This window comes from Triticum dicoccoides, chromosome 7A (genome assembly GCF_002162155.2).
Source record: "Triticum dicoccoides isolate Atlit2015 ecotype Zavitan chromosome 7A, WEW_v2.0, whole genome shotgun sequence".
In the NCBI taxonomy this organism is placed as follows: Eukaryota; Viridiplantae; Streptophyta; class Magnoliopsida; order Poales; family Poaceae; genus Triticum; species Triticum dicoccoides.
In genome coordinates, this window is record NC_041392.1 from 483,104,485 (window position 1) to 483,118,806 (window position 14,322).

The window sequence follows — 14,322 nt, forward strand, 5'->3', positions numbered from 1 at the left end:
GGCGCTGGAGCTCGAGTGCGCAAGAATGGATATGCGAAGGAGGAAGAAGGCGTAGGTGAAAAGGTGGATCCTTATCCCCTTATATGGGTGGACACAACTACATGTCCCCACCAGCCTGGTAAAACTCACTTATCTCCAAGCGCCATAATCAATGGCGCGGTTGGGTTACCCACGCCCGTATTGATGAGAATCCCGGGATAAGGGGACACGATCTCTGCTTTAACAAGATGTGCCAAGGAAACCGCCTAGCATAACGCGCTGAGGTGGGATAATGAAACGACTCGGATAAAGGCTTGGCCGTGGTGTGTCACGCTACGGAATACGCCAGCAGATTAGATTGGTGTAAATATTATTCTCTCTATGGCAATATGTGGAAACTTATTTTGCAGAGCCGGACACTATATGTGTGTTCAAAATCTTCTACGAAGTACTTGGAGGAGGAACCCGCCTTGCAATACCGAAGACAATCTGCGCGCCGGACTCGTCGTCATTGAAGCCTGGTTCAGGGGCTACTGAGGGAGTCCTGGATTAGGGGGTGTTCGGATAGCCGGACTATACCTTCAGCCGGACTCCTGGACTATGAAGATACAAGATTGAAGACTTCGTCTCGTGTCCGGGAGGGACTTTCCTTGGCGTGGAAGGCAAGCTTGGCGATGTGGATATGTAGATCTCCTACCATTGTAACCGACTCTATGTAACCCTAACCCTATCCGGTGTCTATATAAACCGGAGGGTTTTAGTCCGTAGGACAACGTACACATCAACAATCATACCATAGGCTAGCTTCTAGGGTTTAGCCTCTTCGATCTCGTGGTAGATCTACTCTTGTACTACCCATATCATCAATATTAATCAAGCAGGATGTAGGGTTTTACCTCCATCGAGAGGGCCCGAACCTGGGTAAAACTTCGTGTCCCTTGCCTCCTATTATCATCCGGCCTAGACGCACAGTTCAGGACCCCCTACCCGAGATCCGCCGGTTTTGACACCGACAACGCGTGTTCACACTTAATTCAGCGTCTTGGTCCTAATAAGGAGGTGATAGCATAGCGAACGAGGCAACCGGACTATAATGCTTTAACACTTTCACTTAGCCATAGGAGTTTGACGGTGGGGCTACTATATAGCCCCTGGTGGCTCCGCACTCTCCCAAATTCGGGGTGCGTACATGCCTGGCCGGGAAATGGGCCTTCATTAAGGCGGAGGAATTCTAACATTCCGATGGGTCATCGAGTGGTTGACCAGTCTCACGCTATATCATGACAGTCAGTTTTTGGCTTTCTCTACTGAGGTGCTTGTCCGGATGAACCGGGGCACAATCGCAGTAGTTCTCCTGGTGCCGCCTTAGCCGATAGAGCGAAACATAAGGCATCAAAACACAGGAGCCGGGCAAACCCAACATTTGACCAAAGACATGATTCAGAGCTGATGCATATAAGGCCAAACTCACGACGCCGAACACTCCCTAAGGTATTCGGTCTTTTATGGTATAAACCTGGCCTAAACAGTGCCCTTTGTAAGAAGCCCCTGGTGTCCAGGTACGTGCATTATTCTGACGTGGCCACATGCCAAGACGTCAGCATCCTTCTCAATGGTACTGAGAATCTGAGGGATGTGTATCAACAAGAGACAGTAAGAAAGGTTTACGCAGGGTCTTAATCTAAAAATAATCCTTGGAACGGGTCCCTGCTGCACATCTGCGTCTGTGTCTCCGTTGTGCCGTATCCTGGACGGGTGTAGCACGATGGTCATCTGTAAAAGAGAGGAAATTAGGTGAAAAGTTGTCATGCGAAAAGGTAGGTTATATTAAAGAAACCATGTACAGTTCAAGATGAGTAAAAATTGCCACTTGTCTGCGCGTGTTGAGCCCCTTGTATTTGTAATAGGGGTGTGGCCATCAAACATGTATGAATTACATATAGCTGCGTCGGACTCGTCTAACCATGTTCGTAGTCTTGACGACCTATCGAATGCTTTAGCTGGTGAGGCCGTTTTAGTGTGCAGCTGCCAAGGCAGCCGTACTCTCTTCGGCGCGCAGGGATTGCTCAATATTTCCATTTACTGTAATGATGCCACGTGGACCGGGCATCTTAAGCGTGAGGGAAGCGTAATGCAGTATTGCATTAAAGCGAGCGAAAGCTTCGCGTCCAAGTAGTGCTTGATAGCCACTTTGGAACGGAGCAATGTGGAAGGTTAAATTTTCGCTACGGAAGTTATCGGGGAAGCCGAATATAACCTCTAGTAGCAGGGAGCCCGTGCAATGAGCCCCTGGGCCGGGCGTTACTCCTTTAAAGGTAGTATTGATGTGGCAAATTTTTGTTGGGTCTATCCCCATTTTGCGGATTGTATCATGATATATCAGGTTTAGACTGCTGCCACCATCCATCATGACTCGTGTGAAGTGGTATCCATCAATTATTGGATCTAATACCAAGGCAGCCCATCTTGCACGTCGGATACTTGCTGAGTAATCCCGATGGTCGAAAGTGATTGGTTGGGATGGCCAGTGGCAGGACTCCGCGGTGATAGGCCCTTGGGCATATTTCTCTGGGAGTGCCACTTTGTTTCTCCCCTTGATCACGTGTAACACGTGTACTGTTTTGACTTCTGGTGGAAATTTCTTTTGTTCCCCAGTGTCTTGCTTGAGAGGCTCATCCTCGTCTTCGCTTGGTGTATCCTCCCCCTTGTGTACGGCGTTGAGCTTGCCGGACTGCTTGAAGACCCAACATTATCTGTGGGTATGATTTGCAGGTTTATCGGGGGTGCTATGGATCTGACATATTTGGTCCAGAATTTTGTTTAGGCTGGACAGTTCATCTCTGGCGCCTTTAGAGGGCGGCTTTTGCTGACCCGGCCAAGAGCTTTTGAATCCGGCATTTACCGTCGTGCTCTTCGGGCTGTCTTCTTTATTCTGGCGCTTATTATTTTTGTTGCGTCATGATTTCCCCTTTCCATCTCTAACTTCGGATGTACTTGGGTCGCTGGTGCTGCATCAGGCTAGCCAGCTGTCCTCGCCCGCGCAAAAGCGGGTCATGAGGCTTGTTAATGCTACCATTGTTCTCGGCTTTTCTTGGCCGGGGTGTCTGGCAAGCCATTCGTCTCGGACGCTGTGTTTAAACGCTGCCAAGGCTTCAGCGTCCGGACAGTCGACTATTTGGTTCTTTTTAGTAAGAAACTTGTTCCAAAGCTTTCAGGCTGACTCTCCGGGCTGTTGAGTTATATGACTTAAATCGTCCGCATCCGGATGTCGGACATAAGTCCCTTGAAAATTTGCCCGAAAAGCGTCTTCGAGCTCTTCCCAGCTTCCAATGGAGCTTTCTGGGAGGCTTTTGAGCCAGTGCCGAGCTGGCCCTTTGAGCTTGAGGGGTAAGTACTTGATGGCATGGAGATCATCTCCTCGAGCCATATGGATATGGAGGATATAGTCCTCAATCCAGACCCCAGGGTCTGTTGTTCCGTCGTATGCCTCTATGTTTACGGGTTTGAATCCCTCTGGAAATTCATGGTCCAGCACCTCATCGGTGAAACATAGGGGGTGTGCGGCACCCCTGTATTTGGGTGTACCATGATGTTCGGATGTTTGTTGTGTTGCATTGTATGCTGGAGCGCACTTGCTGGTCCATAGATGGATCTGGTTGCACCATCCCTTTGATGCGAGCCCTCGCGTGGATCGCGTATTGGCTTATCTGTGGCGTTGTTTGCCGCTCTATGTTGGCCGTGAGGTCGTCTATCCGGCCAGATGGCCGTTTTAATTTTTGGTTGCGGGGGATCTAAGGCCTCCTCATCGAATTCAGGTAGCAACTTCTGCTTCGGATAGCTCTTGGTGGGGCGATTACCGCCGTACTTCGCTGCTGTGTTGAGTACTTTACTCCATCTGATTCTGAGTGTGTCTTGCGCAGCCTTGAGCCTTCGTTTCTGCTTTTTTAGGCTCCTTGCGGTGGCAACAAGCCTTTGACGGGCATTCTGTTGCTTCGGGTGTCCGTCCGGTGTGATGTCGTCCGGACTATTATCTTTGACAGAGTCGGGTTGTTCGGTTTGATTCTCCGTGTTGCCGTGGTCCGGCGATTGTTCACCCTGCTCTAAGGCTGGGTCTATATGATCGTTATTTCTGCCGAGGCGGGATATGGGGTGGCGCTTACGCCGCCGCTTTGACTGCTTCTCGAGGGGACAACCCTCTGTTGCGTCCTTCCGTTCCTCGTCGTCGTCTTCTTTTGGTGTGTCCACCATGTATACGTCATGTGATGAAGTGGGCGTCCAGTGCCCTGTGGGCAGTAGTTTCTGTTCGCCTCCTGCATCGTCGTCCATATCGTCGATGTCTTCGAAGTCGAAGTCGAGCATGTCGGTTAAGTCATCGACAGTGGCTACTAAGTGGGTGGTGGGTGGGCAGCGAATTTCTTCGTCATCCGCATCCCAATCCTGCCGGACATAGTTCGGCCAGGATCCTCCTGATAAGGAGAGAGACCTTAATGAGTTCAGTATGTTGCCAAAGGGCGAGTGCTGAAAAATATCCGCGGAGGTGAACTCCATGATCAGCGCCCAATCGGATTCGCTAGGAACGGGCGTAGGCGGTTCGGAGTCCGTGGCCGGAGAAGGATCCGGCAGTTTGACAATACGGCTCTCATGAAGGGTAAGGTCGATATCCGGCTCGATCGCCGCTGAGGGTAAGGCCTCCGTGGCAGGGTCTATCCACCCGTCCATGGACGGTGCAACTGGCTCCGAATTGAGGGTCGGAGCGGCTGCCGGTGCGATCTCTTGAACGTTGTCTGATGGTAGAGCTAAATCGTACTCATCGTGACCGCGTGACGCACAGGGCAGAGGCTCGAATCCGTCGAAGATCAAGTCTCCGTGAATATCATCCGTGTAGTTTAAGCTTTCAAACCTGACCTGGTGGCCAGGGGCGTAACTTTCGATTTGCTCCAGATGGCCAAGCGGGTTGGCCCGCAGTGCGAAGCCGCCGAATACAAAAATCTGTCCGGGGAGGAAAGTCTCACCCTGGACTCCATTGCTAACGATGATCGAAGGAGCCATCAAGCCTAACGGTGATGACACAGAGGAACTCTCAATGAAAGCACCAATGTCGGTGTCAAAACCGGCGGATCTCGGGTAGGGGGTCCCGCGTCTAAGGCGGATGGTAACAGGAGGCAGGGGACACGATGTTTTACCCAGGTTCGGGCCCTCTTGATGGAGGTAAAACCCTACGTCCTGCTTGATTAATATTGATGATATGGGTAGTACAGGAGTTGATCTACCACGAGATCGGAGAGGCTAAACCCTAGAAGCTAGCCTATGGTCTGATTGTCTGTTATTCTACGGACTAAAACCCTCCAGTTTATATAGACACCGGAGAGGGTTAGGGTTACACAAGGTCGGTTACAAAGGAGGAGATATGCATATCCGTGTTGCCTAGCTTGCCTTCCACGCCAAGTAGAGTCCTATCCGGACACGAGACGAAGTCTTCAATCTTGTATCTTCATAGTCCAACAGTCCGGCCAAAGGATATAGTCCGGCTGTCCGGAGACCCCCTAATCCCGGACTCCCTCAACTATCCTGACAGTGATCTGTTGAATTCCAAGCCAAAGAATGGTGCTTCCTTCACCTGGCAAAGCATTATGGAAGGCATAAACTCTTTGAAACGTGGCTATATTTGGCGAGTGGGGAATGGACAAAACATCAATATTTTGGAAGATGCCTGGATCCCAAATGGCGCCACCAGGAAGATTGTGACACCAGGGGAGGGGGGCAACTGTTATTGAAGGTGACTGACCTGATTGACCCTGTTTCGAATAATTGGGATGAAGACCTGATTAGACAAACTATGTGTTTTTTGGAAAAGGAGGCTTACCCCCAGCCTCTACATCCGAAGAATGCATGCGGCCATCTTTATTAAAAACAAAGTTCAAAACAAACATAGTCTTATCTCCATTATAGCTCGCAAGAGGAGCGAAAATAAAAAAGAGTTCTCAAAGCCACAACCGGCATGTGTAAAACAATAGAACACTAAACGCCTATTCTATTAAGAGACCGCCATCCAAACCGGTTGAATATATCCCGTGCTACCGTCTCCCATTGGATGCACCCAGTAACCAAAGGCTTCCTCGACTCCATAGGAGTGAGTAGGGACCACGTACGGATCCAAAGCAGTAGCTCTGAATATGACCTACAAGAATGTTAAGGAATATTGTCTGTTAAAGATCATATCATTTCTGCAGTTCCATGTAGCCCAAAGAAGCGCACATGTTCCAATCCGAATACGAGACGCAGTAAGCAAATCTATACCAGCTAGCCAGGTCCCAAACAGACCTTCAATGCTAGTTGGTGGATTAATGTTAAAGGCTACATGAATCGATCTCCAGAGTAATCTCGTGAGGGGGCATTCTATAAATAAGTGTTGTATTGTCTCATCATGCACACAAAAACAACATCGTGGACTACCCACCCACCTTCGCTTTATGAAGTTGTCCTTGGTAAGGATCACTTTCTTGTGTACAAACCACATAAAGATTTTAATACGCAAGGGGACCTTCACCTTCCAAATATGTAGGGATCTTGGGATTGGGCCAGAGTTAATGAGATCCATATAAAACGATTTAACCATGAACACACTGTTGCTTGTTAGTTTCCAAATAAAAGAACCAGGTTGGTCAGATAATTGAACATCCATTAACCGTCTAACCAAGTGTAGCCAGGAATTCCAACGTTCCCCGACTAGAGATCTCCTAAACTGTATATTTAAGGGTACCTCTTGTAAGATATTGGCCACGTAATCTTCTTGACGTTGAACAATATTATATAAGGTGGGGTATTGCAGTGCTAGAGGCCCGTCCCCTAGCCACGTATCTTCCCAAAATCTTGTTGCCAACCCATTGCCGACACAGAATTTGGCCCTTCGAAAGAACAAATCTTTCGTTCTCATGAGTCCCTTCCAGAAAGGAGAATCTGTAGGTCTTGCGGTAACTAGGGCTAATGTTTTTGAGTGTAAATATTTGTTTCGTAGTATCTCATCCCACATACCATCATGTTATACTAACAACTGATATAACCATTTACTCATTAAGCATTTATTCTTAATCTCTAGGTTTTCAATGCCAAGACCACCCTGGTCCTTGGGTCTGCAAATGATATCCCACCTAGCCAATCGGTATTTCTTCTTAATGTCATCTGACTACCAGAAGAATCTAGATCGATAGAAATCAAGTCTCTTCTGTATCCCCTTAGGTACTTCAAAGAAAGATAACAGGAACATCGGCATACTAGTTAATACTGAATTAATTAGAACTAACCGGCCTCCATACGACATTAGCTTGCCCTTCTAGCAGCTAAGTTTTTTTTTTCAAATCGATCTTCGATACATTTCCATTCTTTATTAGTCAGCTTTCGATGATGAATGGGAATGTCTAGATAACTAAAAGGCATAGATCCCAATTCACATCCGAACAATTGTTTATATGTCTCTTGTTCTTCTTTGGCTCTCCCAAAACAGAACAATTCGCTCTTATGGAAATTAATTTTTAATCCCGACAATTGTTCAAAAAGACATAGCACTAGTTTCATGTTTCTGGCCTTTGTGAGATCATGTTCCATGAAAAGGATAGTATCGTCGGCATACTGTAAGATGGAAACTCCCCCATCAACGAGATGCGGTACTAGTCCACCTACGTGACCTTTCTCTTTGGCCCTTCCAATGAGAATGTCTAACATATCTGCTACTGTATTGAATAGGAGCGGAGACATCGAATCACCTTGTCTCAAACCCTTATGAGTCTGAAAGTAGTGACCTATATCATCGTTAACCCTAACTCCGACACTACCTTTTTGGACTAGGGAATCCACCTGATTCCTCCACATGTCGTTGAAACCCTTCATGCGCATTGCCTGCTGAAGGAACGACCACTTGACTTTATCGTATGCCTTTTCAAAATCAACTTTGAAGATAACCCCATCTAGTTTCTTCGAGTGGATTTCATGGAGGGTTTCGTGTAAGACAACCACCCCTTCTAGGATATGTCGTCCTGGCATGAAAGCCGTCTGACTTGGTTGCACCACCAAGTGTGCAATCCATGTCAATCTATTTGTCCCCACTTTGGTGAAAATTTTGAAACTCACATTTAATAGGCATATCGGTTTGAACTGCTCAATGTGAACTGCTTCTGCTTTCTTCGGTAAGAGCGTAATCATACCAAAGTTAAGGTGGAAAAGCTCAAGCTGCCCATTAAAGAAATCTTGAAACATCGGCATAAGATCTTTCTTTATAATATGCCAACATTTCTTATAGAACTCCGCAGGGAACCCATCTAGTCTCGATGCTTTATTCGGTTTCATTTGGGCGATAGCATCGAAAACCTCATTTTCCGTAAACAGTGCAGATAAGATCTCATTCTCATCTGATCGTAGTTGAGGAATATCCTCTATAACCCACTCATCTAGGGTAACCGCGTTAGCTACTGGAGACCCAAAGAGTTGTTTATAGTAGTTGGAAATATATGCCTTGAGGTTCTCGTGCCCTACAATAGTTCCTTCATCCTGCTCAAGCTGGATTATCTTCTTCTTCCTATGTTTGCCATTTGCAATCATATGGAAAAATTGAGTGTTGTCACCCCCGTGGATGACTTTAAGCACTTTAGCACGCAAGGCCCATTTCATCTCTTCTTCTCTAAGAAGACTACGTAAGCTCTGTTCAGCTTCAGCTTTAGCAGCCTGCTCAGATGCATCAAGCAAGATCGATTCAGCTTTAAGATCTAAAGCCTCGATCAACTATATCAGTAGTTCTTTCTCTTGTTTGTAAAACCCACTTTCATTTCTGGCCCAACCCCTTAGAAATTGTCTGAGATGTCTGATCTTATTTTGCCATCTTTCTAAATGTGATCGCCCTTGAACGGCTTTCGCCCATTCTCTTGCTACAATGTCAAGAAAGTTTTCTTTTTCAAACCAACTTAGTTCGAAAGAGAAGTTATTTTTGTTCCCAATGTGTGTCACATCCCCTGAATCTAAAAGCAAGGGAGTGTGATCAGAAATCGCTCTCTACGTCGTGTGTACCGACATTAGTGGGTACTTCTGCTCCCATTCCACACCAGCGAGTACTCTGTCCAGCTTCTCGTATGTTGGAGTAGGCAACGAGTTGGCCCATGTGAATTGTCTACCCGTTAGTTCAATCTCCCTCAGATTGAGACTCTCAATTATCATGTTGAACATTAAGGACCAACGGCTATCGAAGTTGTCATTATTCTTCTCTTCTCTTCTTTGGATAATATTAAAATCTCCTCCGACTAGAATTGGGAGTCTTTCATCCCCGCAGATCCTCACCAGATCAGCTAGGAAGTCAGTCTTAAGCTCAGGTTGGTCTGCTCCATATACAACTACCAGAGACCAGCGAGAACCATCCACTTTTGACCTCCCCAAAATTTGACCACAAATTCCCCTTGAACCACATTAATCACCTCTAAAGTTTCAGACTTAACCCCCAACAAAATCCCACCGGATCTTTCTCTAGGAGGCAAAACATGCCAATCAAAATCAACTCCACCAGTCAAATTTTGGAGGAACTATGTGGCCTATCGATGTACATCAGATTCTTTCAATTCCACTTTCCCAACATGATACGCCAGATTTTATTGCTTGGATTTATACGAAAAATGGTAAGTTCTCGGTGCGGTCTGCTTACTCTATAGAGCGGGGTGATCAACATGGAAGTAAACTAAAACATTCTAATGGGATGGGGCGAGCCTTTAGCTAACCCTATTTGGAGTCAGATATGGAAATTATCTTGTCCGGCAAAAGTCAAAACTTTTATATGACGTACGTTACATGGCACATTTCCATGTTGAGTCACGCTCGCTAATAGACATATGAAGGTCTCGCCCATTTGCCCTACTTGCTCTCTCAGGGTTTAGAAGACATGAAACACGTGCTTTTCCACTGCAATAAAGCAAAGGAGGTTTGGAAGAGGCTAGGGTTGGATGAGATTATTGATACAACTTGCGAGGTTGATCATGCTGGAGAGAGGCGGTGTTGGAGTATCTTCTACTTCTTCTAGAACAAGATTTGTGTATTATGGGGTTCCAAAATGTGTGTGAAATGGTAGCTATTTTAGCTTGGTATCTATGGTGGGAAAGACAGAAATTTATGCAAAATGAATTAACTCAGAATGCATCTTGGATTTCAACGAGGATTATAGCCCTCAGGTCTAACTTCGTAAATGCATCATCTCCCAAGGCTTCCATAAAAGAGATGGTTGGTATTGCCCTCCTAGGGGTTTTGTGAAATTTAATGTTGATGTTTTTTTATCATGACATGATGAAGGGTATGATGGGGGCGGTTCCGAGAGACGACAAAGGTAGGTTTATCGCTGGAGGAAATGGAAAGATCGAGTATTGTGCGGATGTTCTCACGACAGAAGTCTTACCTCTCAAATTTGGCCTAATACTGATGCAAGAAGGAGGACAGTCGGCGGGTGCTGCGGCAGCAATTTTGGATGATTGTTTTCACTATGTTGTGATTTTATTACGATTAGATTCAAACATTGTAATAGAGGCAAATAAATTAACTCATGAACTCACTAGAATAGCTAGATTTTCTTCTACTTTGAATTGGTTCGGGGAGCCTTTAAATGAAATTGTAACGATCCTCACGAACAATTTACTGATTATTTCTAATAATCTCGTTTTATTTAAAAGAAAAAGAAAAATGCAGTAATCACTCGAAAGCAAAGCAGTCGGTCGTCAACACTGAAACCCTCGGCCACTCACGCGACACCGCACCCGCGCCCCCATCTCCGGCGACGGGGCCATCATGAGCGGCGGCAGCGGCAGCCCGAGCGGGCCGGACTCCCGCGTGGAGACCATCTCCCGCCTCGCCCAGTGGCGCATCGACACCTTCGGCCCCTGCTCCTACCGCCGGTCCGACCCTTTCAAGCTCGGCATCTGGAACTGGTATCGCTCCTCCTTCCTACCACTCCCAAACTACCACCGTTCCCCAATCCTCTACGCCCCCAAATCCAAGAAACTCGTGAATTCGACCGAAACACGGCGCGATTAGATGTCGTTTTCGCCGAGGCTGGCCGCCGGCTGATGTCATGAATCCCCAAATCAGGTACCTGTCAGTGGAGAAGAGCAGGTCGGTGTACGTGCGGCTCTTCCCGGAGCCCGGCCGGCTGGCCAAGGAGCAGCCGCCGCTCGCCCGCTTCGTGCTCCGCGTCTCCTGGGTTGGCCCGCCGCGCCGCTCCAGCGTCTCCCCAGGTTTGCTTCTTCAAGTGCTCTGCCACACATCTCCAATTGGTAAATGATAAAGCTTTGTGCATTTCTAGCATATCCATGTGGTCATCGCATTTTATTTACTACTCCTTTCGTTCCATAATTCGTATCGTGGTTTTACTTCAAATTGGAACTAAAACCACGACAAGAATTATGGAACGGAGGTTACACATCTCCAATCGGTAAATGATAAAGCTTTGGTGCATTTCTAGCACATCCATGTGGTTATTGCATTTTATTTACTACTCCTTTCGTTCCATAATTCATATTGTGGTTTTAGTTACGGAGGGAGTAGTAGTTGTCTGTGTGGTTGCATAGGAAATTCCAATGATCACCAACTACTCGTATTAGGCTAATACAGTGAGTGCCTGCTCGGTGCGCAGCTTTCACGCTCCAATGTGAACGCATGGCCAGATCATCTTGATGCCAACCGTGAACTGAGAACTTTGCCCACATACCAGCTAAATTACTACTACCATTTGGAGGCAAAGACCTAGATATAATAAAGAGAAAGGTCCACTTCTGGTCCCTCAGTTAATCGACTTGTCTGGTTTTCGTCCCTCAATTCCTAAACCAGACCTTCTGCATCTTGAACTTTCAAAACCGGCCAAATTTCATCCCTGTCCCCAATCAAAGCGGTTTTGTTCATGACGTGGAATGGATTTTGACCGAAGCGCACATGTGGCATTCTAATTTTGCCAGTTCACCTTCTTCCCCCCATCTCTACTGGACATTTCTTCGAACAGTTGGCGTGCGCCATGTCTATCTCGTCACAGCCACCGACCAGCGGCTACTGGGCAGCCGCCGGCGAGCGTGGGCACGTCGAGCCAGCCGTGCCTATCACCGCTCTTGTGCACGGCACTGCTGCGAGTGACCCGCGCATGCACCCCACACCGCACATGGCTTCTGACTGACGCCCCATGCGCCGGGACCACCTCCGCGCCGCTCTAGGCCGCCGTCTGGGGGCATGGATGACGGGTTTCTCTTCCCGTGCTTTCCCTATTCCGGTTTCGCTGTTGTATTTCTAGCTCTCTCTTGTCGAGCTCGAGCACACCACCATGTCGGGGGATGACCTGGCCTTTTGCAAGAGGTTGAGCTCCTCCTGTGGGATGGGGGATGAGGCATGGTGGTCTGTCTTGCTGCCTACCATGTCGGTTGTAAAGTGCAGGGGAGAGAGGTTGAAGAAAGATCTTCCACGTGGGGCCAACTCATATGAGAGACATAGACTATGGGTAGAAAATCACTAGGACACACCAGCATAGACAAGTGTCAGTCAAGACCCAAAACCACTCCACGTCATTGGAGAAACCGCTTTAGTTCGAAAGAGGGACAATACTTGTCTGGTTTTGGAAGTGCAAGGTGCAGAATGTCTGGTTTAGGAGTTGAGGGACGAAAAGCAAACAAGCTGGTTAGTTGAGGGACCAAAAGTGAACTTTTCTCTATAATAAATAGCCTTGAAGAGAATTTTTTCTGAAGTATCTAACATATATTAACATTGTATTCTGAATCTAAAGAAGCGTATAAATAAGGAGAAGCTCAAACTAGGGCCACAAGCCCACAATAACAAATGTGCTTTGCAATTGTAAATGGAATCTTGAGCAGCTGCTTGGCGATAATCTCAACATAATGCAGTATTTTTTAAATGAACATTTGATTGCTCATCTGTCATTCATTTCTTGTTTAATTCCCTAGTCATATTGTCTCTGTGATGACTACTGATATGATGGTATCAGGCTCACTGAACTTAATAACTTTTTATCGCTTTGTGATAGTTTTCGAGCAGCTTCTCCGAAGCAGCGATGATTTTGTGTGGCAAGTTGATGTGATGTCCCACGGGCGTTTTACGATTGACGTTGAGTTCTTGGACCTGAAGATAGCCACGAACAATGCAAGTGTCCTCTGTCCTTTTCCCCTCGAATCAGCTTCAAACGGTTCCTTCTTCTTTGTAGGATATACTCCCTCCATCCCCAAATACATGGCATATAAACTTACTGCCATGTATTTGGAGACGGAGGGAGTATATATTTTATAGGCATGTGTAAGTAGTAACCTCTGTCAGGATTTTCTAAAATGTGATCCAGTTTTAATTAATGTGCGGACAGGGCACTGAATCGTCGTCGTCGATCTGGCCGAATGAAGGCATGGTGCAGGGCGTGGCCAGCAAGAGCACCCTGGGCTGCCTCTCGCGCATGCTCACGGAGTCCATCCACGCGGACGTGACCATAAACACGACGGACGGCGTGCTGAAGGCGCACAAGTCGGTGCTGGCGGCCTGCTCGCCCGTGTTCGAGAGCATGTTCGTCCACGACCTCAAGGAGAAGTCATCGTCGACGATCGACATCGGGGACATGTGCGTGGAGTCGTGCTCGGCCCTGCTGGGGTTCGTGTACGGGACGATCCGGCAGGAGCAGTTCTGGAAGCACCGGCTGGCGCTGCTGGCGGCGGCCAACAAGTACGGGCTGGGCGAGGTGAAGGCGTGCTGCGAGGAGAGCCTGCTGGAGGACATCAGCTCGGGCAACGTGCTGGAGCGGCTCCATGTGGCGTGGCTGTACCAGCTGGAGCGGCTCAAGAAGGGGTGCCTGGCGTACCTGTTTGTGTTCGGGAAGATCTACGACGTGCGGGACGAGATCAGCGGGTTCTTCCAGCACGCGGACCGCGAACTCACCCTGGAGATGTTCCAGGAGGTGCTCAGCGTGTGGAAGCCCATCTGAAGCTTGTGTGTACATAGGGTTTGTGGAACCACAAAGATCAAAGGGAAGAAGCTACTGGAAAGAGTGGAAAGAATAGCCCCAAAAGTATACAAGGTACGTAGGGTTTATGAAAAGGTGTACAGTATAAAATACGTACATACATAGTGCAAACTGAGAATTTACACCAATGTAATTATGCAAATGTGACTCGCTACCGGTGTGTGCCGGGTGTGTAAGAAGTTTGTGAGCAAGTGGTGTAATTAACAGTATTATACCTTTGCTCTGTTGTCCAGCATGAACCCTGGTACAGTACGTATATGTGACTCATCTAGATTGGATTATGGAGTTGATCTGGCTGGCGTGCCGTGTCTCGTCTGCTCTAGAAT

General features: G+C 47.5%; 1 protein-coding gene across 1 annotated transcript; it reads left to right on the plus strand.

Annotated features, from left to right (window-relative positions):
- The first annotated feature begins 10,707 nt into the window (after positions 1-10,707).
- Positions 10,708-14,286, plus strand: LOC119328051 (BTB/POZ domain-containing protein At1g21780-like). The gene is made up of 4 exons (XM_037601097.1): positions 10,708-10,925; positions 11,086-11,231; positions 13,019-13,134; positions 13,349-14,286. The coding sequence occupies exons 1-4, from the start codon at positions 10,786-10,788 to the stop codon at positions 13,955-13,957; spliced, it is 1,011 nt and encodes a 336-aa protein (XP_037456994.1). The 5' UTR covers positions 10,708-10,785; the 3' UTR covers positions 13,958-14,286.
- The last annotated feature ends 36 nt before the right edge of the window (positions 14,287-14,322 follow it).